Consider the following 26,187-nt stretch of genomic DNA (forward strand, 5'->3'; position numbering starts at 1 on the left):
CCCGCGGCGACCCGGAAGAGACTCTCACCCGGAAGCGCAGCTGCCTCACGAATTCTTCGCGGGAGAGTAACAGAACGAATGAGGTGAGCGAGCGAAGGGATTGTTTGCGTGGGAATCCACCGGCCGCTCAACACCCCAGGCCGCTCTAAGTAAGGGAACGTTCATTGATATCTATATCTAAGAAAGTAGTGCTAATGGGTTCTATCCAATGCAATTTTCTGAACTGGCCCCCCAAATAAACCCAGAGACATCCCTAAAAAGCAAGACACCAAAAACGTTTTGTGGGGCTTTGTTATTATTACTATTATTATTTGGAACAATGAGAGTTATCTACAGGCCCGTAGCCAGGATTTCGGGTTTTTTTTGGGGGGGGGGGGTTAAATTTTTTTCGGGGGGGGGGTTTCGGGGGGGGGCTGAGTTTTGGTGGGGGGCTGAGTCTGAGTGAAAGAGGGTCTAGCCTAGCAAACCTTTTGTATCATTATCCCAATACCCCCATGCATATGGGATATATTGAGCATGGTGATCAGATCATGATATGAATACACATAACAGTTTAAATAATGCACCAGTAAGGCCTTCTTGCGTACCACTCTGAATCCCCTCCTAACTGAAGCATATGTCAAATCTGGTAATTCCCATGGCATACTTCCTTGGCAACTGAAGCAATAAACTTTTGATTCTGCCCTCCTTTCTGCATGTCTTGATTGCGAAACATTGGGGTTGGCATGCCAGAAACAAACAAACCTCAGGAGGATATATTGAGCATGGTGATCAGATCATGATATGAATAAACATAACAGTTTAAATAATGCACCAGAAAGGCCTTTTCGCGGACCACCATGAGAATTTCGGGGGGGGGGGGCTGAAGCCCCTCAAGCCCCCCCTCCTCCCCGGCTACATGCCTCGTTATCTAACTATGTGTATGTTTACTATTTAGCTCCTTGTCCAGCTGAGGAGTCTTCCATCTGGTTACTCAGAATACCTCCGCTGAAGATGAAACAGGAAGCTTCCCGAAGTGCATCCTATACTGTGGAATGTGAAGATTATGTGCATGTGGTGGAATTCAGCCCATTTGAGAGCGGAACTGCAGATTCTCTGATAGCATATGGTGGCAATCATTATGTGGTTGTTGGAACTTGCAGGTTTCAGGTTAGTGTGCATTATAGTTAACAGTGACCAGGTACCATGTTAGCCATTCAGCTAGTTTCCAGTGTTTGATAATAGAAACATGTTGGGAAGATTGTTGATATAGTTCCACTTCACTGTCTAATAGTGCCTCTAAATCAGGGGTCCTCAAACTTTTTAAACAGAGGGCTAGGTCACAGTCCCTCTAACTGCTGCAGGGCCGGATTATAATTTGAAAAAAGCATTAATTCCTATGCACACTGCACATATCTTATTTGTAGTGCAAAAACACTTAAAACAATGCAATAATTAAAATGAAGACAATTTTAACAAATATAAACTTATTAGTATTTCAATGGGAAGTGTGGACTTGCTTTTGGCTGATGAGATAGGATAGTTGTTGTTGTTGTTGTTGTGTGCTTTCAAGTTGTTTCAGACTTAGGCTGACCCTGAGCGAGGGCCGGGTATATGAACTTCGAGGGCCGTATTCGACCCTCGGGCCTTAGTTTGAGGATCCCTGCACTAAATGATCTGATAGCTGTCTTGGAAGTGATATTAAGAACTCCCATTCTTTGATATCCAGGCTGAGAGTGATATGTGAAACAGCACAGGACATCATAGTTGCCAAATTGTACGTATTACAGTTAAGTTCCTATTGTAGGAACTACTTTGTGACCATGATGGTAATTTTTAAAATGATCGAATTTACATGATGTTGACCACTGAAGGTCTTGTGAAACAAATTAATCTTACTTGATTGATACCCTAAAAGTTATCGGTAAAAAAAAAATCCATAAACCTGTTGTCTTCAGATTGTATTACATTTGGGAAATAAAATTGTTCATTTTTATGGTTATGTGACTTCCACAATTTTGACAGAACTGGAGGTGGACTTTTGTAGATATGGAACCTCTTGTTAACAGTACCTTTCTGCTTGTACAAGCAATGACTTCCTTTTTAGACCCTTCACCTCCAGATTCTGTTTAAAAGTCCCTAAAGAGGGAGCCTCCACCAGAGGCAGAGAGTTCCACTGCTGAACAGCTCTTACTGTCAGGAAGTTCTTCCTAATGTTAAGGTGGAATCTCCTTTCCTGTAATTTCAACCCATTGCTCCAAGTCCTGGTTTCCAGCACAGCAGAAAACAAGCCTGTTTCCTCTTCCTTATGACATCCTTTCAAATATTTATACATGGTAATAACGTCTCCTCTCAACCTTCTCTTCTGCAAGCTAAACATACCCAGCTCTTTAAGGTGCTCCTCATAGGGATTCATGGTCTCCAGACCTTTGATCATTTTAGTTGCCCTCCTCTGGATCCCGTCCAGCTTGTCAATATCTTCTCTTGAATTGTGGTGTCCAGAATTGGACACAGTAGTCCAGTTGTGGTCTAACCACAGCGGACTAGAGGTGCACCATGACTTCCCTTGATCTAGACTTCTTTTGATGCAGCCCAAACTCCCATTGAATTTTTAAGCTGCTGCATTACATCGTTGGCTCATGTTCAACTTGTGGTCTACTAATGTTAAGGTAATTTTGAATTCTGATGTCTCTCCCAGTTTGATGTCATCTGCAAACTATATAAGCATGCCTTCAAAATCTTCATTCAAGTCATTAATAAAGATGTTGAACAGCACTGGGCCTAGGGCAGAGCCGTGCACCACCCTATTAATCACCTCTGCCCAGGATGAAAAGATTGCTGATCGTTGTTTATTTTTTCCATAGGGTAGGAGCACTTAAAATCTGTTGTTGCAGGACATTTTATCCAGTTTTTTAGTCATTAATATTATAGTTTCCCTGGTTTCAGTCTTCTCCCAAATACCTTTCAGCATCTACATAACCCACTGATAGTTCTGTATATAGGTTTGTGTTGAGGTATTAAACTAATAAGCATCTTTACCCCTTCTGTACTTTTTTCACCATGTAATCTCAGGGAGGCAACTGCAACCTTGGATTTCTGAAGGAAGAACTAGAATTAATAGGAAATACCAATATGAAATCTAATGTTAAGACAGAAGTAGTTGTGCTAATCTGGGTCTAGATTTAAAATCTGATTCTAAATAGACATACATTGACCTTGTATGCAGTCTAGAAGTGCTCTAGGATTCATTTTTGTCCATGGAGGCACATGTGTCGCCATGAGTGCTTTGGACCAGTTTAGACTAGCTCACATGATCACAGCAGCACATGCCTTAGTTATGATTCAAGTTAACTTACTTTACTGTGCTCTGTTGCCATAGTGCTGCCCTTGAAAACAGTTTAGAAACTAACTGGTATGGATTGCAACAGTAAGGATTGTATGAAAACTAGGCACTTGAACTATATTACTTCCACCTGTTACTTTGGCTTTTAGTTTTCCTTATCCTGCTCATTTGCCAAAGGACAGCTTGGTCCTTGAACTCAATAGTTACCAAAATAGCCAAGGGCAAACTTTAACTGCTCAAACAGAAATTCAATAGCATTTTAAATAAAATGATATAATTCAGAGTGAACCCTGACTACACCCTTTATGAATTGTTTATATTCTTTGCCTTTTAGTTTTTAGACACAATTCAAGGCAGCAATTTTAGCTTTTACATTTGTAAGTCATCATTGGGCAGCCTACACATTGCATGTGAGTCTATCCCCCTCCCTTTTTTTTTTACACAAACAAGCTCTCTAAGATCAAGAAATACAAAAATATACTCAAATATTTTCCTGTCACGATTCAACAGTGCATTCAAGTGGTACTGTATTTTGCCACTGAACCCATCTAGAGCAGACTAGACTAGGAAGTGACATCATTTGAGGAGGCAATGACAGCTGAACTCTGCACTGCAGCCAGCTCTTTGCTGCATAGATCTAAATGTATTGTTGAAGGCTTTTATGGCCAGAATCACTGAAGTGTTGTGTGGTTTCTGGGCTGTATAGCTGTGTTCTAGCAGCATTTTCTTCTGGTGTTTTGCCTGCATCTGTGGCTGGCATCTTCAGAGGATAAACCTAAAATGAAGCCTTCAGTTTTTAATCTGCTTTATAGTAAGGTTTTATATGTGTAAATTCAGGCTGTATTAATACATATATAATTGATACTATATTAGTCTTGATTGTGTGTGTTTGTAACTATATGTGTGTTATTGTATTCTGTCATTTTTGCAAGCCAGCTTGAGTCCCAGTCTGGGAGACTCAAGGAGGGACATAAATAATGTGTGAAGTGGATGGATGCTTTCTCTGTCCTGCTGTGTAACACCCAGTTACCAACTTATACATGAGTATGGTAGATGGCATTATACACTAACAAGAATGTATAAAATTTATTCTAATTTGGCACAGTTTGATAGGGATATAATATGTTAGGCACGCTAAATCATATGTGAGCTTCATATTAAAAATGTGAAGCACTTTTGGGTAGACTTCCCAATCTGATCATTTTTATTACTGAAATGACAGGACAAAAAGTTATTATTTTTTTTAAATGAAAAACTATCATTTTCAATTTTTTTTAAAAAAATAAAGAGTTTATAAATTTGAGATGGACAGAAGCAACACAAGAAGTTGTTGGAAATCTGCAAATGTATATATTGATGCATGGTTAAATTGAGTTTGGCCCTTTGACTTAATGGAAAAGTTAACAGGTACTTTTAAATCAGTATGAGAAAACAGGAGGCATAGACAAGTTTCTCTGCATCTATTCAGCATACAAATACAGACACCTATATGATCCTGGATAACCATTAAGATTATAGTTAGTGACTGGACACTCTGATCCACTAGCAGATGTGATTAGGGTGGTGGATGCTGGCATTTGAGATTTCTCAGTGACCATTCCACACTTTCAAAACAGATGTCCTTAAAGAGAAGGTAAACATGTTGTCTTGAACCCCATTGTAGAAGAAAAGTGAGGTATAAAGCCAATAAATAAAATAAGCATTTTAGTAAAATAAACCTAAAGCTTTTCTGAAGCAAAAGTGATAAAGTGACCGCTTAGTTTCAAATCTAGTGACCAGGATGTACTTAATAACTATTTGGCTTATTTTAAGTATTGTATTCTTTTGTAGGAGGAAGATGCAGAAGTGGAAGGAATACAGTATAAAACACAAAGAATATTTCATCATGGAATTAGAGTTGATGCCATTGGATGGAGTCCAGAAAGTAGACTTGATGCTTTACCTCCTCAGATACGGTAATTTGCTAATAAAATTGTTGTTTTATTGTTCCAAGAGGAAGCCTTTCTGATCACTGTTCTTTTCCTTTGCCTTGGGTCGGGTTTTTGAAGGCAGCTTGATTCTGGAACATCTGAGTACAGTAGAAGTGAACTAAATTTGAATTCAGATAATAGACTCCAGAGAAAACTGGAAGATGTTTCACACTGCCACAGAGCAGGAATACTGACATGAAAGGTCATTCTGTTTTTTGCCACTTTTTGAACCAACTCCAGATTGCTGGGTTTTGATATTAGATATAGGAATTTACAACACAGAAAGACAGATTGCAGATGCCTTTCTCTCATTTGCCCAAGATCAAAGAGGAAAATGATGTGTGCATCAGAAAACCCTCCACCAACAGATTGATGATATAGAATTCATTTTCTCAAGTCAATTGTCCAATAGTATTCATTCAGTCCTTTTTACCATCCGAAAACACATTGGAGGTTATCATCCGTTCCTAGATTTCATGAACAATTTTGTCAGGTATCAGCATGTCAAAATGGAAACTTTATAAACTACGAAGGGTGCTTATTTCTCCTCAATAGATATGCTGGGAGCTTACCTACATGTCCTAATTGGACAATTCTGCAAAATGTTCCTTTCAGATTCTATGGAAAGAAATATCAGTTCAAAGTCCTCGTTTTGTCGTTATATCTGCATTTCAGGTATTTGAGCAAGTATTGGCTCCTTTGAGAGCTAATTTCAGGAAATGAGGAATCCAGCTTTTTATATACTTATACACAATACTTTAAAGAAAAGGTGCAAGGCAGAAAGAGAAATCAAAGAAAGCACCTAGTATCTTCTGGTGACCTTGAGACGGAGTCACAGTCAACCAGCCAAGTGCTTGACTCATCTGGAAGCAGAAATAGACACATCAGGCATATTTGTTTCTGTGAAAAGGAAAGTATTTGGAAATATTTGGAAGAGTGTGTAAAGGTTGGCAACAGTAAAATATGCAGATGTCACACATCTAGCTCAGATTCTAGGTATGTTAATGTTCATGATTCAGCTGATGCCTTGGGCACAATTTCACATCTGACGATTGCAGTTATTTCTGAAATTCCATCTTGGAATACTGTTAAAGCTTCATGCTGGGTTGTCATGAACTGAAGAGCTGTATTTTAAGGTGGACTCAGACAGGTTACAAAAGAGGGTGCCATTGGTAGAAACAGAGAAGATGGTTGTGATTTCAGGCACAAGCCTAACTCAAATGGTAAAAGGGGAATACCTATATTCATATGGAAAATTCAATGGTGTGCCCATAGAAAGAGGAGGCTTAAATTTGGCTAATCAGTTAGAGCAGTAGGGTACTGGGAAGTGTATGTTTAAGAAATGCAAAATTTCCTCAATATTTTGACTCAGTGGACAGGAGTGTGAGAGCATTATGGTCCTGTGTCCTTAGCCACCACATTGTTAGTTTCGTATCATTCAATTCCAATAATGGCAAGAATGTTAGGCAAATTTGTTTACAATAGAGCCAATGTCATTTCTAGATAAGTAGACCATGGTTTCTCCTTCTAATTCATTTGACCAAAAGATATCTGATATAACTCCACTGTTGATTACTTTATTTTTAATTATGACAGGAAGATCATTCATGTAATAGAAATTATATTGGCCTCTCATTGATTGTCCACATACAGAAATCGTAAATCACATGAAAGGTGTTTGAAATCCAAGAGTCAGCTTCATGGTGTTCTGCTTCAGGACATGAGGACTGGAGATAGCTTAGGATTATTTGCACCCAGGTTTGGACAGCGGTCTTTTGTCCTAACACACTGAAAAAACAGTAGGCTGTTTTCAAATTGCAAGGCAAAAAATTGACAGCTAATCCACATACTGTCTTAAGGATTTTTTACAAGTGGCCATGCAAGTTTGCCAATTCCTGGCTGATTCTCAGAAATTCCTTCATCAGATGATCCGCACCACTATCAACAAGTGGCTATTCTAAAGTATCCAGTAATATTATACATGTTTCCTACTTGGGATATAAACTTAGTACTGTACTTAGTATGAACAGTTATTTGAGCCTATGTATGAAGCTTTGTTACACATACTGACATTTAAAGTACCTTTCATGATACAAAAATCTTATCACAGATAACAGCAATTTCTGTGGATCAGAATATTTATCAGACCTCAAAAGGAAAAAAAAAACTTATTCTGACTCTAAAAGTGCCTTGTTAGGAGAAAGGTGATATAATATAACATATAAACGAATAAACAGATCCAGCCTTTCTGTCTAAGGTGCTATCCATCCCTACTTTCATTCAGTTTCTTAACTTTTTGTCCAAAACCATTTCACCCACTCACTTTTAAAAAAAATACCACAGTTTAAATGTGTGCAATGCATTTAACTGCTGTTGATTAAAACACCCATAAATATCAGCTAAAACAAGACAGACATATCATCTAAAAGATGTGTCACAAAGGACTATTGGGATGTTGGAAGCAAAAGGCAAAATTAGGCACTTGCTACTCAAATTAAATGGCAGTTGTCATTAGGAGCAACTGTGCCTAACTTTTCTTTTTGTCTCCCCCATTCCACTATTCTCTTGTTTTATATCATTTATATGACTGCCTTGTGTTAATAGATTATATCTAAACCACACTAGGTGAATTTTTAGAGCAGGTGAAAATGCTTAAAATAATAATGCACTGGCACATTTAATGGCTGTGACTTGATATCGACATTCAGAGAACTGTGGTAGTTTATTTTTTCCCTCTTCATAATGAGCCATGTAGATTTTCTTTGAGAAATAAATATGTCTCTAAGATAGTTGTCTATGTTTTAGTTGCATGATCACATTTGATACTGGTCTGTTTTTCTGATTAGGTTTTGTACTGCTGCTTCTGATAAGAAGCTAAGATTATTCACATCAGATCTCCAAGACAAGGATGAATATAAGGTGAGAAACAAGGAATGACAGAATGAATTTTACTATTTTTCACCCTTGCTTTTATATTTCTTTATGAATATATTAAGGCTGCAATTCTATACGCCTGACTCTAATATCAGTAGAATATACTATTAGAATATGGTGATTTAAATGTAATGAAATATTGTAATAGTTTAAACTGTTGGATGTAACAATGTAACGTGAGAGTTAAATGCATAGAGCTGTGATAGATTCCTAGAGCATAACTTTGGAGTGTTCCAGTGACGTAATTACATTCCGCAGAGATCTGAAAACAACGATGTACAGCTAGGTGGATAAACGCGTCTTTGCTACCTCTGTAAATAGTTTGTAGTTTTTAGTATTTGCAATAAAATAAGCCACTCCAGGGCTTTGGAGTTGATTCAAAGTAGCTTGGTGTATTTATTTTCCTTGTGCCTCCAAACAGATGCTGGAGAGCCAAGAAGTATTGGAGATAAGAGAGATGGGTAATTTATCTCAATAAAACAACATATACTTTTGTAAGAGTTGTATTGGAGCATATTGCACCTTGTATTTTAGAATATAATATTCTTAAGGTGACATTTCTTGAAGTGTTATGTTTATGCTTAAATTTCAAAGCATTTATTTTATCTATTCTAAATGTGATTTTAACAATACAGTCATAAATACAGTAATTCTTACCATAGGCTATTATGGCTCAGTTTTTAATACTCCATGATTATGTTAGTTTACAGTTGTCAGTAGGCTTATGATGGTACTAATTTTTATACCTTGATACTTTGCATTTTCACTAATGCTGGCAGGCTTTGAAAAATTATATTTGTCTAAGTGACACATGATGTGACTAAATATCCTGTGACTGAAACTGTATCATTATTGATATGATTCTTATTCAGGTGTAACGCATATTACATTATTCTCAGCCAGTAATGAATGAGCTATTCAGGTATCAGTTAACTCCTGTTGGCCAAGGCAAGGGATCAAAAAGTATTTCATACTACATCCCTGGCTCCTCCTCAGTTCTTTCACCTTGTCTCACTCAGGAAAGGTTGGATATTCCTCTTCTCCATAATAACTCTCTAAAAAAGACAGTTGTACATTCCTAGTTTTGATGCTTCTTTCTTTATTCCCCTCTTCCCTAGAATATAATATTACAAATGGTATTGTTTTTGAGAGATACGTTTAGTTCAGATTCAGCAAAACAGCAGTGACATGTCCTTGCTAAACCTGCTGATCAGTTGTGGTTATTGCCCTATCTCTATATAAGTTTGTATGTATGTTTGTGGGTGGCCGATTTTCAACACAGCTCCAACTTCCACAGAACATTGTGAACCCAAACGATGATGGATCTGGACCAAACATGGCAGACATAGCTAACATGACCAACAGAAAATATTTGTGGCGGGGGGGGGGGGGCAGTTGGTTGGGATTGACCGTAGAATTTTGGGAGTTACAGTTCACCCACAATCAGAGAGTACTGTGAACCCAACCGACAATGAATCTGGACCAGACTTGGCATGCAAACCTGACATGCCTAACTTTGAATACTGGTGGGGTTAGAACAATACCAAATTATAGGAGTTGTAGTTTCCCCACATCCTTATATATTTTTGAATGAGTCCATTCTTAAAATCCAAAACCCAACAATGAATACCTTTTATGGTTATCATTACAAATTACCTAACCCGGGTATCAATGGGTATTTAAACTAGTATATTTATAAAGTTGTAAATGTGAGGTTAGTGTGCTGCAAAGCAGTTCACGTAAGGTTGTTCTCCATGAATTCTTGGAATTATTATTCTTAAACATGACAGCCTCTTAACAAGATCAGTTCTCTGGAAGCACAGAAATATCAGTGGTCTGCTTTTCATATTGTCTTTGTTTGCTTTCTAGATAAACATTCAGATGGCTGTTTTAATCCCTAATGAGCTTAGATCCTAGATGCTGTTTTCCCCACATTGCCTTTTTCCAGTTTATAGTGAAAATGTTTTCCCTTTCTGTTAACAGGTTTTGGAAGGCCACTCTGATTACATTAATGATTTGGTGTTTTCACCTAAAGATGGCCAACAAATTGCGAGTGTGAGCGATGACCACACTTGCAGGTATGCTTTTTGTATTAACCTAATGTAAATTCTAACTCTGTGTATGCCCATATGTGTGGGGAAAAAGAGCACTTGAATAGTTATCATAATATATTTTCTAATGAGGTGTCTTTTATTCAGGAGTAAAGATTTTCCATAGGACAGTCTCTGGCTTAATTTAATTGTATTCTTTGTGTGTTATTTAATAAAGAAATAATGAACATACTAGCATTGCATAACTTGAAACACACAACCTTGAATGAGTTCTACATTTAGGCATCAGTACCTTATCTTCACAGACAGAAATGCTATAGTTGGCTAATAATTTCTGTCCAGTAACAATTTTCTCCAAGTCATAATGGTCATATACTAGGAAATGTAATCGTTCTAGCATTTTGTTAAATAACCGTCTGATGTCTTTTCTTGAGAGGGTTTCTGAGGACTTTTTGAACTATTTGTTTTTTAGATATTAAAATGGATACATGGTGTAAGAAATGAAAGAAACGTAAATCCCAAGGGTATTTCAGTTTGCTATTCTTCTTTGCTTTTCCCATGGCATTCTCTGCCAAGACAGATTGTACTGGGAGTCATCCTGCACATCCAAAAACTGTTGGCAGTTCTTTAGGCAGTGCTTTCTGTTTCTTATTCTCGGCTCTTCACAATGTTTCACCTCTTTTTTACCCCTCATTTTTTTATTTCTTCAGTAGTAAAAGTAGACAAGAACTCTTGATGAAATTACTACTGGTAATATAGACTGGTGGATCACCTGGTGGCGCAGTGGATTAAACTGTTGAGCTGCTGAACTTGTTGACCAAAAGGTCAGCAATTCAAATCCGGGGAGCGGGGTAAGCTCCCGCTGTTAGCCCCAGCTTCTGCCAACCTAGCAGATGTTAGTAGAGCAATAGGTACAGCTTCTGTGGGAAGGTAATGGCGCTCCATGCAGTCATGCTGGCCACATGACCTATGAGGTGTCTACAGACAATGCCGGCTCTTCAATTAGAAATGGAGATGAGCACTACCCTGCAGAATCGGATGCAACTAGACTTAATGTCAAGGGGAAATCTTTATCTTTACTAATATAGTCTGGTAATGTAACTTGTGTAAGATTTACTCAAGCTTTATAAACATGTGGAATAGGATATGCCCCCCTAAACTGTGCCAATTTACAGGGCAGGGTATTTCCGCAACCGCATTGAGTCGCCTGTCTGGGCTGAAATATGCGGTATAGAAATAAAGCAAATAAATAAATAAATTTCCCTAATACTCATTCCAGTATTGCAATGTTTCTGTTTTCTGTTTCTACAAATTTAGCAAAAATAATGGGTTGTTGTAGATTTTTCAGGCTGTTGCAGACCTCACAACCTCTGAGGATGCCTGCCATAGATGCAGGCAAAATGTCAGGAGAGAATGCTTCTAGAACATGGCCATACAGCCCGAAACACCTACAACAACCCAGTGATTCCAACCATGAAAGCCTTCAACAATAGCAAAAATAATGTTTCTGCTGAATCACAACATATGAATCTGCTGTTTTCTTCTGGTAAATAATACTGCAGTTGTACCCATGTCTACTGGGAAATAAGCCCCATTGCACTGAAATAGTTTTACTCTCAAAAAGACTGCATTATATTGTAGTTTTAATCTCTTTCTGTCTAAAGATCTGTATATAGCTGGCATTCACTAATGTAGCTGTTATGCACTGTAATACTTTAATCTTAGCTAAAATCCTCCCTTAGTAAAGAAGACAACATAAGGAGAATACTTGCTGATCCTTAGATTTGTAGTTTTTGATCATTTTGTTGAATTCAGATGTGTCCTGCAGATGTAGGTTCTTTTTTCCAATTTAGTCATTGCAAGGAGCTGGGCAATATTAAAAGGAAAAAATGCTGATTGTACTTGAATGCATAGCTGAATAAAATCCCACATTATCTGTTTTGAATTGGAATACATGGCAGTGTGGATTCAGATAACCCAGTTCAAAGCAGATATTGTGAGATTTTCTGCCTTGATATTCTGGATTATATGGCTGTGTGAAAGGGCCCTAAGTTGATTATGCTCTTCTCTGAATGGGGAACAATTATATTGTATCCATGTTTGTCTTTTTTCCATATTTTAGTTGCTATTAAAATAAAGTTTTCAGGAGTTGGGATTGAAAAGCGCCACTCTTGTCAAGCTATTCTCCCCTTACTTCTCTTTCTATCTGGCACTTGAATTGCAAGGCAGACCAATTGAAATCAATGGATGTTTATTTCCAGGAAGCATGTTGGGGTGTACAGTTCAATAAAATGAACAAGATGAAATGCATCGAGTAAATTTGTTGTTAGCTGTTGCTCTCAGAGCAAATCAATTCCTTCAAGTCCAAAAGTGGCACACTAAAACCTGGAACTTCAAGCCATGGCTGATACAGAATGGGAGACCCCCCGCTGGGTACACAGAAGACTGGATGACTTGGAAGATGCTTAGCAGACTGCACTCCGGCACCAGGAGGTGCAGAGCCAACCTTAAGAAATGGGGCCACAAAGTGGAGTCCATGACATGCGAGTATGGAGAAGAGCAAACTACAGACGAGCTATTGCAATGCAGTCTGAGCCCTGCCACATGCACAATGGAGGACCTCCTTAGAGCAACACCAGAGGCACTCCAAGTGGCAAGCTACTGGTCAAAGGACATTTAGTATAATGCCAAAGTTTTTTAAACTTTGTGGGTTTTTTAATATATTACAAATGTACCCTCGGTTTGCTTCTGGTCTGATAAATAAATAAATTCCTTCATGTACTGGCTTGTCTAGATCCCCTACTTCAAAAACAAAGAAAAATGATTTAGAGGTTTTCAACTAATGCTTTTAGTAGAGGAATTGCCCATGCTTCTGAATCAAGCCATTTCCCAAAGACACATCTGCTGTGGATGGTCCATATAACATGAATTGTGGGTTCCTTGGATTTTAACAAGAAAAAAGGAAAGCAGTATTGCCGTCATCATTTGTGGTTGCCTAGAAAACCAAGCTAAACACTAACATGAAAGTACCTTCCACTTTATAAAATTTCTTCCCAAATTCAACTTGGAAGGGCATGACAATGTTGACTAAATGTCTGGACCTGAGTATTCTGTTCACATATCTTTATGCTGTTTATTGTGCAAACCTCTGCCCAGTGTTTTTATTGTTTCTTTCATTTTTAAAAAATCTTGTGTGTTTTCTTTTCATTGAGGATTTCACTGACTTATAGTGGTTTTTTCTCTGTTTGCCGGTTATCTGCCTCCTTCTCATCAATAATTGTTTGTTTCAGAAGGAAATAATTAAGGAAAACAAATTATCTTCAGCTGTATTCTTTATCATCTGTAACTAGTTTACAGTGATAACTGATTGCAGCTTAGCTTTTTGACTTGAACTTCCCCAGATTTTGTGCACTTAAGACAAGGGAAAAATATTTGAGTGATTGCCCTGATTATTGACAGACAGAGATCAACTGGGAACTGCCTATCCTTCTTCCAAATTAAAGACAGTTCCACAATTGCTGATTTCTTGCATGGGTGGAGTAGGATATGGGTTCTGTGTGTGAAAGGTTATGGAAATTTGCAGATGACACTAAACTGGAAGGAACAGATAATACTTGAGCAGACAGAATCGAGATTCAAAATGACTTTAACCGATTAGAGAGCTGGGTCAAAATTAACAAAGTGCGCTGCTGCAATAATGAATGTAAGATTACCATATTTTGTCAGGTAAAATATAGAATGGTGTAAAAAGGCAGTAGGCCACTTAATAAATCACAAGCTAAATGTTTGTCAGCAGTCCGATTTAGCAACAGAGTCCAATGCAAATTTATTCTGCATAAACAGCATCTAGATCAGAACTTCTCAAACATTTCGTGTTGATGGCACACTTTTTAGACATGCATCATTTTGCAACACTGTAATTCAGTTTTACACCAATCCCTTGTAAGAGACATGGACACATATTATTTTCTATTGTAATAGCAAAATGTAGGGAGACACAGTCTCTTTTTTTAATGGTGTCAGAAACGACTTGAGAAACTGCAAGTCACTTCTGTTGTGAGAGAATTGGCTGTCTGCAGGGCTGTTGCCCAGGGGATGCCTGGATGTGTTACCATCCTATGGGAGGCTTCTCTCATGTTCCCATATGGGAAACTGGAACTGACAGACGGGGGCTCACCCCATTTTGTGGATTCGAACCACGTACCTTCAGGTCATTAGTTCAGTCGGCACAAGGGTTTAACCCCTTGTGCCACCATGGCTCCTGCATATCTCATGAAAACCTTTCATTTATATTTTAAATATATAATTCCGTACATTTCCAAGATTTTTGTCAATTATGAGTAACAATGTGGAAATACGTGTAAGAATGTAAAAAATGTGTAACACTAATACAATAACTGCATGCAAGCTGCTATTACTTATTTCACATAGACTCAGAGGTTCATCACTATGTTCTCACACACATCTACACATTGCAGCCAGCACACTAAAGTATTGTGATACACAATTTGGAAAGCTCTGGTCAGAACTTCCCTGGAGTACTGTTTCCAGTTCTGAGTATCACACTCTGAATATCTGATCACCATCTTGCAAAGCAGTTACTTTATTCTCATCTTTAAAATGGAATGTCGGTGGACAACAAAAAAAGATTTAAATATGGGCTTAAAGCCAGCCTTTAAAATGTGGTTGTTGTTGTTGTTGTTGTTGTTGTTGTTTTGGTTGTGTCAGGAGTGACTTGAGAAACTGCAAGTAGCTTCTGTGGTATAAACACCAAGAAGTGGGAAATCCTGTCACTCGAGCATTGTAACTGGAGAACAGCTGTTACCAACAATGCTGTGGATTTTGAAGAAGCATGAATAGAGGGCAAAAGGAAGAAATGTGGCAAGAGGAAGGCGAGTCAAGCAAACCCTTATCGGGACCGCCTTTCATCTGAAGATGTATGTCTGCAGTGTGAAAGACCATGTGGTTCCAGAATTCGTCTCTACAATCACTTTCGGAACCACCACCAAGACTCTACCCTTTGAAGACAATCATACTTGGCCACGAGTGATGGCCCATGATGATTTTCACACTCTAAAAAAGATATTTACACAGTGGAATATATCCCACCTACAGTTGCCAAGCTAATAAAGGATCTCAAAACTAGATCTATGAAGATCCATTAAAGACTGTTTGGGCTATTGTTTTGTTTTTAATCTGGAGAAGATAAGATTGAGAGATGAAATGTTAGCTATATTCAAATAATTGAAGGAATGTCAGGTAGAAGATGAAGTATGATTATTTTCTTCTTTTGAGGGTAAAACCTGAACCAATGGATTCAAAATGTAAGACTGGAGAATTTAGCTAAATATTGGAAAGAAATTCCAGATAGCATGAGAAAATTTATCACCATAGAACAGGCTATTTTGCGATGTGGTAGACTCCTTTTTCTTGGATCTTTTAAAAATAGAGATTGTATGGCCATCTGTCAGGAGTGCCTTACCTGAGGATTCCTATACTAGTGAGGATTGGACTTGATGAGTCATGCGGTGACTTCTAACACTACAACTCTGTGACTATCTGAAGACTTAGCACTTTGACTATTTTAAAATGTTTGAAGATATTTCTGTTTCTAAAGAAATAGTCATGTTCATGTGCACAGTGAAAATAACCAATAATACCATGGGTTCATATGGTTGCATAATATGTGATTGTGATGGAAGTTATAATACTATAATACTGGGCTCTCCAGGCCAATGGATACTCCACCTCAGACATCAGAAGAGCTGCAAGACCAAGAACAAGCCACGAGAGTAAAGATGAAGATCCACCCAGAGGAAAAGTGTTCCTGCCATACATCAAGGGAACCACTGATCGCATAGGGAAGCTGATGAAGAAACACAACATACAAACAATCTACAAACCCACCAAGAAAATCCAACAAATGCTACGTTCAGCAAAGGACAAGAGGGATCCTCTCACCTCTGCAGGAGTCTACCGTATACCATGCAGCTGTGGACAAGTCTACATAGGGACCACCAAACGCAGCGCCGAGACACGCATCAAGGAACATGAAAGGCACTGCAGACTACTTCAACCAGAGAAGTCAGCCATAGCAGAGCACCTGATGAACCAGCCTGGACACAGCATATTATTTGAGAACACAGAAATGCTGGACCACACCAGCAACCACCATGTCAGACTACACAGAGAAGCCATTGAAATCCACAAGCATGTGGACAATTTCAACAGAAAGGAAGAGACCATGAAAATGAACAAAATCTGGCTACCAGTATTAAAAAACTCTAAAATTATAACAGCTAAACAACAGAGAGGAAAAAACCAGGCACAGATTAACACTTCCCAGCAACAGATTTTCCCAGACTCAGGCAGGCCTTCAAATGCTAATGAAGGTGATCAGCTAAACATTCACACCTAAGTGCAGCAGGGAAGAGCTCCTTGCCCCACCCCAGCCATTCCACAGATATATAAACCCATTTTTCCTACTTCCAACAGACCTCACACCTCTGAGGATGCTTGCCATAGATGCAGGCGAAACGTCAGGAGAAATGCCTCTAGAACATGGCTCTATAGCCCGAAAAAACCCACAAGAACCTAATGTCCTTTATTGATTACACATAGATGTGTTTGGTTTTTCACATCTCCTTTTCTCTGATATTTGGGACTATAATGCCCGTAATCTCTTAATATTATTGTTGAGATTTTTGGGAACAAATGTGCAAAATCTCTGGAGGACCAAAGGTTTTCCCCTCTTTATGTACAATATGCACTGGCAAAGTTAGGTTGTGCAGAGTGGGGAAAAGATGGGGAAGTAGATAGAAAAGGGTGTTGGGCTCTATTTCTCGCCAAGGATATTTGTTACTGAGTGTGATCTTACTATGGTATTTCAACAAAACATAAAGCCGTTATGGGCTCTAAATCATAAATTTGGAGGAATAAATATAATTCTTGTCACTGTCTTTATCTCAGCTTTTTGGCCTTTGGGAAAAAAAATGATATTTGGCCAAAATGATTCACCATTTTAAATTGTACTATGGTCCTTTCTCCACATAGTAAAAGCGTGCACACAGAAAATGTTGATTTGACTTGGAAAGATCTACAAGGCAGAAACTCTGGCAGAAGAAGAAAGAGCTTTGTCTGTAAATTACCTAATCAAGTAGATATTCTTTGTTTTCACAAAATGTGTGCAGTTAAAAAAAAATCCAGAAATGCTGATCTATCCAAATTTAGAGGCCCTAGGATTTCAACAGGGAAAGTAAATAAATACTTCATCTCTAGAGGTTTGGCACAGGAAGGCTCATACTGTTAACTAATTGTATTTATTTTATTTCACATCTATTTTGTCTAGACTTGCAATATCATTTACTTAAGAGTGGATTCCGATTCTAATAAAACGTTTTCAATACCCTGGTGAGAGCTGAACTCAAAAGATCTCTCAGCAAATTTCATTAAACTTTTTTTCCTGTTCACTTTTTTCTCTTTCACTGAAGATTAAATTGAACATTTTACTTAGACGTTTATTAAGAATACCTAAAAGCACAATAAAATTACACAATGATTTGGAGGATTGTTCAGTTGGACTTCATTCTCCTTGTCTGGTAATCATAAAATATTTATTATTTAAACAAGAGAACACATCCTCCTTGTTTGGTAATTATAAAATATTTATTATTTAAGCAAGTGACACATAGTCTACAAGCTTTTTAATCCCCAATTTGGAGTTGATACCAGTCTAAACGTGTGACATACTGATAAACATAAGTGTCTATTTAAGTAAGGGGAAAAGAAGGGATGCTGACATGCCTTCCATTTTCTATTGGGAAGAGAGTTTGCACTGTTTACCTTCCACTTTGGGAGTCCTTAATAACTTTTAGGGTAATAAACACCTTAAATCAATGGTGACATAGAATCATATAATTGGAAAGAGACCGCAAGGGCTATTGGATACACCTGCCATGCATAGAGAAACCACAGAGATACATGGTCTTATTATCACTTGCTTTTAATAGTGATGGTCAGATGATGTTCCGAGGAATGTTGAGCTTTATGGCTGGTAATCATTAAGCCTATCTTCCTCTTGATTTATTGTCCTTAATTCTTAATTGGTCTTTCCTATGAGTTCTTTGTCTTCTCTTCACTTTATTTGCAAACTTCCTTTAAATGCTTATCTTACTTGTCAAACATCTGAAACTTAACTATCAAACAAGATGTCTCGAGTACTGGTCATCTGCCATTGACAGTCTTTTCCAACAAAATGTGAAATTGCAGGAGAGATTTGGGGGCATTTCAGGTCTGCATGCTCTGGATACTCCTTGTATTTTACTTGTTCTCACTCACACAAACTGAAAGGTGTCTTATGCCTCCCTAAAATTTAATAGATGAGGTTATAAGTATTAAAGTGTGTGACCTTGTTGTCAAGAGGTATTAATCACTTTCCTGCTCATTCAGATAGTCATCCTCTAGTCTGTTTAATAAGGAAATGCATGAGTCTACATTTTCATTGGCTACCATAAGCAATATATGTCAGCTGTGTTTGTGGTCAAAAGAAAGAGTACAGTCTGTCTTACTAGCTTTAAATGGAAGGTAGTAGTATTAAATATTTGTGCAACTTTAATATCCTTTGTTTTTAGAGTCTGGGACTTGGAAGGGAACTTGAAAAATTATTTTATTCTACATTCTCCTGGAATGAGTGTGAGCTGGCATCCCGAAGAGGAATTTAAGGTTAGTATTCTACAGGTATTTTGTTCCTTTGCCAAACATGAAAAGCCTTCAGTTATGTAATAATAGTTTTCAAAACTGAAACTATGGAGAATTTTGCCAATATTTTAAAAAAATCTTGGAAACATACAGCTAAAGATACATTTAATTTTTTTTAAAAAAAAGAAACCACTGTGGTTGATGATGGTAAAAGTAAAAATACCTGTTTTCAAACCTCCAGTTGGCAGTGAAATTCGCTGTGTGACCAACTCATATCATACCGTATTTCACATAATCTGGTTGAAAATTCAGTACAAGTTAACCATATATGCTTTACTGATCTCTTAGAAGAATTGCAGGATAAAAAAAGCAACTGAATATGCAATTAAAAATAGTTCATTACTCTAATTCACCATTGATCTTCAAACCAATACCTAATTTGAGGTAAAGATTTTTAATATCCTGCTCTCATGTTTTGGATTAAAACTCCTGCAGTGTTTCTTGGATGTTGTGGGAGGTTTATTTCCAAACAGAAAAGTTCAGGATTGCCTCGCAAAGTTTCTGAGATGCTTAACTTATGCATGGAAGTGGACTTTTATTTTCATGTACTGTGTGTATAGTAGATGTTGTGTTAGTAAATTTAGCCTATCTAATCTGTCTTTATTCCTCCTGTTCTCACTAAGCAGCAATGATTAAATGCTGTATAACCCAAGCTCCATACAAACATAGCTTCCAATTAAAAATTAATCAGCTTAAAATCATTAAGTAGTGACCTAAAATGTAGGTGCAAGCCTCGTGAGGTTTAGCAATCTCTCTGCAAGTCTTGCAAGACACAGAGAAACTTCAGGAAGCCTCTATTAAAAATGGCCACTGCCACTCTACCTCAAGGACCCCAAATGGTGAGACATCTACCTGCCTTGGGCTCCTCTGCATAGTGCTGAATGCCACTGCATGGTGCTGAATGCCAAAAGAGTAGGTGAGGAAGGAAGGTGAGCTGTCTTTCTGTAGAGGCTGGGCAAGGAAGGATAATGAGGTGAGAGTGCCAAGAGAGGCTTCTTAGCTGTGCCTCGTGACTTCACATTGGGTCCCTAATAGGGGCAAGTTGCTTTCCTTGCTCTTTTCCACACATCCTTTTTAGACCACATTCTCATTTTCCCCCTCCTTTATAGTCTTTGTCTTATTTGTATAGCTGTAAACATTTTAAGATTAGTAATGCAATTTACACACACAATCCTTGGAACTCCACAAATAAAAATTCTCTCATTATCTTTAGGTCTTCCTAAATACATTCCCTCTGTGCCTTTTGAAAAGGAGAAGAAAATATTTGATTGTTACTTGCCTTAATTTTTATCCTTGACTTATCTATAGATCAAAGCAAAATTTACAATTGTGTCCCCAAAACCTGTCTTCAAATAATTATGACACTGACTTGTACATGGGTATTTATATTAAACCGGTAACTGTCACTAGTGTATCTCACCTGTAAAAACTGGTAATTTTTTTCAGCATTTCTCCTAAAGATTTTTTAAAATGTGATTTTACACATGCATTATTCCTAGATTGCATGCTATATAAATGTCTGTTTTGTGACTTGATGTGTTGGTCTGTAGATGATATGTGTTCATATGGTTGATATGTTCTGTACTTGTGGTACACTACACTAGTTTGGATTAGGTTATTATAGTAAATATGCATAAGTGTTGTAGTTACAAATTATTATCTATGGAAGGGTGTCTTTTTATGAGTGAGAAATTAAATCTTATTGGCCTACATCAAAATGGCTGGAAAGCACTACCTGAAGTGCACTTGTACTGTTAATGTCTGTTGCAATGTTAGGTTTACTAGGAAAGATAACTATTTAAAGTTCCTACTTTCTGCTTCCTTTCTGTCTAGTTGATGGTCGCAGAGAAGAATGGAACAATCCGAATCTATGATCTTGTGACCCATCAAGCAGTTTTGTCTCTCACAACTGATCAGACACCACTGATGTCAGCAAGCTGGTGTTTGAAAAATACTTTTAAAGTTGGAGCAGTTGCTGGAAGTGACTGGTATATCTGGGACATTGCACGATCTAGGTATAGTTTTTGATAACTCTGCTCCTTTTAGTACTTACAAGGTTTAATGTAAATATATAATTTATATTTATATATAATTGTTGATAGAACTGTATTGATCTGTCTATCAAGTGAATTAAACCTTTCCTTCCACCTGAGATCATATTGCTATAAGCAAATTGGGAGAGTTATGCAATATTGTCATCAGTTGTTTTGTATGTTGCTCCTTTCACATAATATCCAAACTCAGTATCCAGTTTTTAAATGTGTTTGAAAATAGAATTTTTCTACTTTTAAGTGGCAGCTGGGTTAATTTGGGGCAAAGATAGCATGATTTTCTTGATGTGGAAGTGGTTTCCAAAAGATGTGTGCAGTTTCTCTAGACAGTTTTTTGTTGCCTTATGAAATAAGAGAGTGGATTTCAGCTAAAAATAACTATTTCCTTTCACAGTTATCCTGTGGAAAAGAGACCTGTCCATGCAGATAGAGCCAGATTATTCAGGTAAACAAGATGTTGAATCTTATGAAATGAGCTCTGGGCAATTAATTTTTGCTCTTCTAATGCTGCGAGACCTTTTAAAATTTAAGTTTTCTTTGATATGTACAATCTTCCAAAAATAAAAATTTACATTTCAGATGTATTACATAGTTTTTTCTTCTTTCATACAACCTAAATTAATTCTTAACACGGTTGGCATTTCCTTGTCCCATGTTTCATCCTACCTACCTTCCCCTAATGTGCCAGTGCTTCCTTCTGCTGAATCCAGAATTTGTCATTGTGTAAATATTTTTCCTAATAGCCCTTTCTCTTATTCTTCCTTGGCAAAACAGCAGCACTGAGCAAAAGGGACTGGATTATGCAACTTTCACCTGTCTTTTTCACCCTCTGCCTCCATTGCTGCCCTACTCCATTTTTAATAGGGACATATAAACCTTGTTGCACATTCACAATTTCTCTTAGTCTTGCAAGGTTTTCAGTCTCTTTTGAAAATGGTGTAGGGCAGCAGCGGTTGTGATGGCAAATAATCTGGGAATAATCAAATTCACAAAAGTTAAAGTCACTGATATATTTTCCATTTACTGTTAGCCTGATGAGAAAGAATACTGAAGTAGGGAGTGAAAGAATTATATCATAGCTTGAAGACATTTTCAGAAAAAAAATTTATTTGCTTTTTTCGATATGCCAATTTTGGAGATTAATGTATATTTCTTTCTGTGTGACAAAAATGCAACCAATTTTCATGCTTGCAGACATAAAAGTATGTGTTGTGAGGAGAGACACATGCTCACAATCTGACTGAGACTGAGTCAGACAAAATTAAGCACTGTATTCCACTGATCTTGTGAGGTTGATATTAACATTTTGCTTGGCTCTCTGTTGAACTGTAGTGTAGGGTAGTGACTTACGTATTTAGTATGTTTTGTTTTCATATTTCTTTATGTAAAAACTGTTTTGATTTGGACCGTTACATTTGTAGGTGGTCCAAAGTCAATGAAAAATTGTTCGCTACTACTGGCTATCCAGGAAAGATGACCAGTCAACTTCTAATTCATCATTTAGGACATCCTCAGGTAAGCTTTTGCCAATTTGAGATGTAAAGATCATGTCTGGGGAGTTTTCCAAATTACAATTTGCTCTGTTTAAAAAACAGGAGATTTAGTCCCATCTAGGTTTCTTGTTTGCTCTGTGGCTCAAAATGAATACAGATGGACTGCATGTACTTTGAAACCACTTTATCAGAACATCTTGAAGAGAACACTGTCTGCAGTTGTAATGTCCTGAATAAAAAGAAAAAACTTATAGGCTCCAGTCCAAAGCTTTAGACATTGCATTTTAGATGCTTTACTCAAGAATTTAGGTGTCCCTGGGTTTTTTTAATGCTACTATTAAAACAGCATATTATCATGCTGTATTCCAAACTTTTTTTAAAAAAATCCCTCATGGAGATCTGTTGTTTAAAAAGCAAAACCCTCTAGCAATTCTGCTTCTGGGCATAATAATAATAATAATAATAATAATAATAATAATAATAATATATTTATACCCTCCCACTATCACCCAGTGAAGACTCAGGGCGGCTTACAGAAGCACATACAAGTGCCATAACACATAAAATTGAGGTAAAATTACATCACCGTATTAAACAATAACGTCAGTTAAGATAAAAACAACACATTACAAAAAGTCCAATTTAAAAATCAATAAACATAGTACTAATTACCATTAAAATGAATAGTATAGCATTCCAGCCGCACCTCAGTTCAGCCATTAAAATGCTAGGGTCAATATTAAATTGTTTAGTCCTTAGATTAGCAGATTTCTTAATCATTCCCAAAAGCCTGTCTGAAAAGCCATGTTTTCAGCTCCTTGTGAAAACATTGTAATGTGTGGCAAGCCTAACATCCCTGGGGAGGGCATTCCAAAGCCAGGAGCCGCCACCAGGAAGGCCATCTTTCTCAACCCCACCAGCCGCACTTGAGACGGAGGTGGGACCAAGAGGAGGGCCTCCCTGGCAAATCTTAGAGCCCACGCTGATTCAAAGGGGGAGATGTGATCATGAAGATTTGTTGGACCTGAACCATGTAGGCCTATGTAGTAATAACCTGCCCTTTGAATTGGGACCAGAAACGTGTATAGTTATGAATGTCATTAAGCACATTGAAAGTACATCTGGATCCAACAGGCATTGAGGCTTTACAAGCAATGATTGTGAAACTGTGATTGATGCCTCATTTTGGGTGACAACTCCTTAGAGTTGTGGTTTTTTGTATCGGTGTGCTCTCTACAAATTAAAGTAATAACAAATTGGAGACTTGCAAAATATTCAAAACTTTGTGTTGTATTGAAAACTGTAGTGGCATCTAAAACTTATTTTACATTATAAACATTGGGTTCTATTTAGATCAGGCATGGGCAAACCTTGGCCCTCCAGGTGTTTTGGACTTCAAGTCCCACAATTCCTGGCCTCAGGCCCTTTTCTTCCCCCCCCCCCCCTCAGCCACTTAAGCTGAGGGGAAAGGAAGGGGCCTGAGGCCAGAAATTGTCTGAGTTGAAGTCCGAAACACTTGGAAGGCCGAAGTTTGCCCATGCCTGATCTAGATGAATCATTCAATTAAAATATTGTGGCTGATTTTCTTCTTACTAGTGATAACTGAAATGTAAAATCTAAATTAAACAACATAACATGCATAGATTCTCATCTGACCTTCGACTGGCAGAAAAATGTGACAGAAGCAGCAGGGAAAGGGCCAGAATGAAGACAGATAGTTGTTTCAGGTTGTGGGATATAGTGCCAAATCTGTAGCAAGAACATAAGAAGGCTCACTAGAATTTCAACTAGAGGCATCCCCCATGAACAGTGAGCTTTACCATCCTGTTTTATGCTACAGCAGCATAGTCTTTGCCTTCTTGTTGTAAGATTACAAGCAAGAGCCCCTGATATGTATGAAGTAAATTTGGAAAGTAAATGCAGTACAGGAAGTGATTAGTTGAAGATTGTTGATTTTTTTTAATTAAGTTTTTTTTTACATTGTACAACTTGAATAGCAAGGATATCTAAACTCTCTTTCTTTCTCTTTTTCTGCAGCCCATCCTTATTGGTTCTGCTCCTGTAGGATCTGGTTTAACGTGGCATAGAACACTTTCAATATGTGCCATGGGAGGAGATCATAAACTTTTTTTCTGGGCAACTGAATTGTAAATATTTATACATGCTAGTTAAATGCCTTGGATATAGGGATTATAGGGGCTGTCACAAATACTGAAATATACTGTGTGTTTTATATTTTATACATCCAATAAATAAAGAGTTTGCGTGGCGGCACTTTAGAATTGCAACAGTTAAACACAGCTTCATTGCTGTTGGAGTAAAAGGTAGAAGGGAGGGAATCCTGGATACAGACTCAGCAGGCATGGCTGTAGACCAAAATTGACATTTCACCTAAATCATGCTCATTAGGTGGTTTCAACTGAATGCAAATTGCCATTTTTGAGGCAGAAGAGGCACTGGTCACTGTGTCATGACCATATTGTTATACATTAAAATTGTGATTGCATTACTTGTTTGAATTGTTCCCACAAATACAAAATGGATACAATAAAATAAACATTATGCATTCAAATGTAGATTGGAAGCATTTTGTACAGATGTTAATCTTCCTTGCGCCACAAAATTTGCATCCTTTGCAACACATTGCCACTGGGTTATCATTTGTTGTTGGCTTGTACTTTGTGTATCTTCCGGCTTGTACTTTGTGTATCCTTCATCAAGAAACAAAAGCTGGTATCTCAAAAATTATTTTATTGAAGTGTGGCATTGAACAATCTGTAACAAACAGAAGCATTGATTATAAAATATGTATGAGGAAAATTGTAAAAGAAAAGCAGGTAGAAATGCTAACAAAAGGAATCCTGTATTAATAGTGTGGATCATGGTTTAGTCACTATTAGAGTATAGTCAAAACTATAACATATGTGCTTCCCTTTACTTACCAAGTGGCTAGGAAGAAACTTAAATTGGTACCTTAGTTACCTCTTGTGTGACATTGACAGAAGGGTGACAGAGCAGGTGGCTCAATTCTTTTTTGCAGCAGCCAAAGGCCGCAAAATGCTTCATGAACGGTCAGAGAGTAATAACAAGCACTTAGGGGACTTAATCTAGAACTTTAACTAGTCCTATGATACAAAAACAGTTACTCAATTTGTAGATATTGAAGATATCTATTATTGCTAAACCATAAGTCAGAACTTGATATTATTCATGATTCAAATGTTGTAATTTGTAATTGCATGTTCTAATGTTATAATTTATTCCCACTTGACTTCAGCCAAAGGTTTAGTGACTGAACTAAAGGCTACTGGCTGACAACATTAGAATAGGCTCATTAAAATTTAACATTCAGAGATGGATATGTTTGATAAAATCTACATTTCTCCCTAAATATGTACAGTTTATATCCGTTTATAAACATGTTGGTTTCCTGATTTCCTTTCCTTTAGAACCCACAACTAATTTAACATAGTTATCACTATGTTAAAAGTATTGTATGCTTAATTTTTTAAACATTTCAGTTACATGGGTTCAAACTTGCAACCAGGGATTAGAGAAAATATTAAATATTTATGGACTGAAAACTAGATATGACAAAGAACATTTTAA

General features: G+C 37.4%; 1 protein-coding gene across 2 annotated transcripts; it reads left to right on the forward strand.

Annotated features, from left to right (window-relative positions):
- Nucleotides 1-11: 11 nt before the first annotated feature.
- NUP37 (nucleoporin 37) lies at nt 12-25,150 on the forward strand. 2 transcript variants are annotated; one of them, XM_060776879.2, is made up of 10 exons: nt 12-83; nt 938-1,149; nt 5,153-5,277; nt 8,139-8,211; nt 10,210-10,304; nt 18,908-18,998; nt 20,868-21,049; nt 21,480-21,530; nt 22,507-22,600; nt 24,616-25,150. In XM_060776879.2, exons 2-10 carry the CDS (start codon nt 994-996, stop codon nt 24,727-24,729), a joined length of 981 nt encoding a protein of 326 aa, XP_060632862.2. In that variant the 5' UTR covers nt 12-83; nt 938-993; the 3' UTR covers nt 24,730-25,150. The 2 variants fall into 2 exon arrangements, with proteins under 2 accessions (XP_060632862.2, XP_060632860.2); XM_060776877.2 differs by having other exon boundaries at nt 49-149.
- The last annotated feature ends 1,037 nt before the right edge of the window (nt 25,151-26,187 follow it).

Source organism: Anolis sagrei, chromosome 5 (genome assembly GCF_037176765.1).
Source record: "Anolis sagrei isolate rAnoSag1 chromosome 5, rAnoSag1.mat, whole genome shotgun sequence".
Taxonomy (NCBI): Eukaryota; Metazoa; Chordata; class Lepidosauria; order Squamata; family Dactyloidae; genus Anolis; species Anolis sagrei.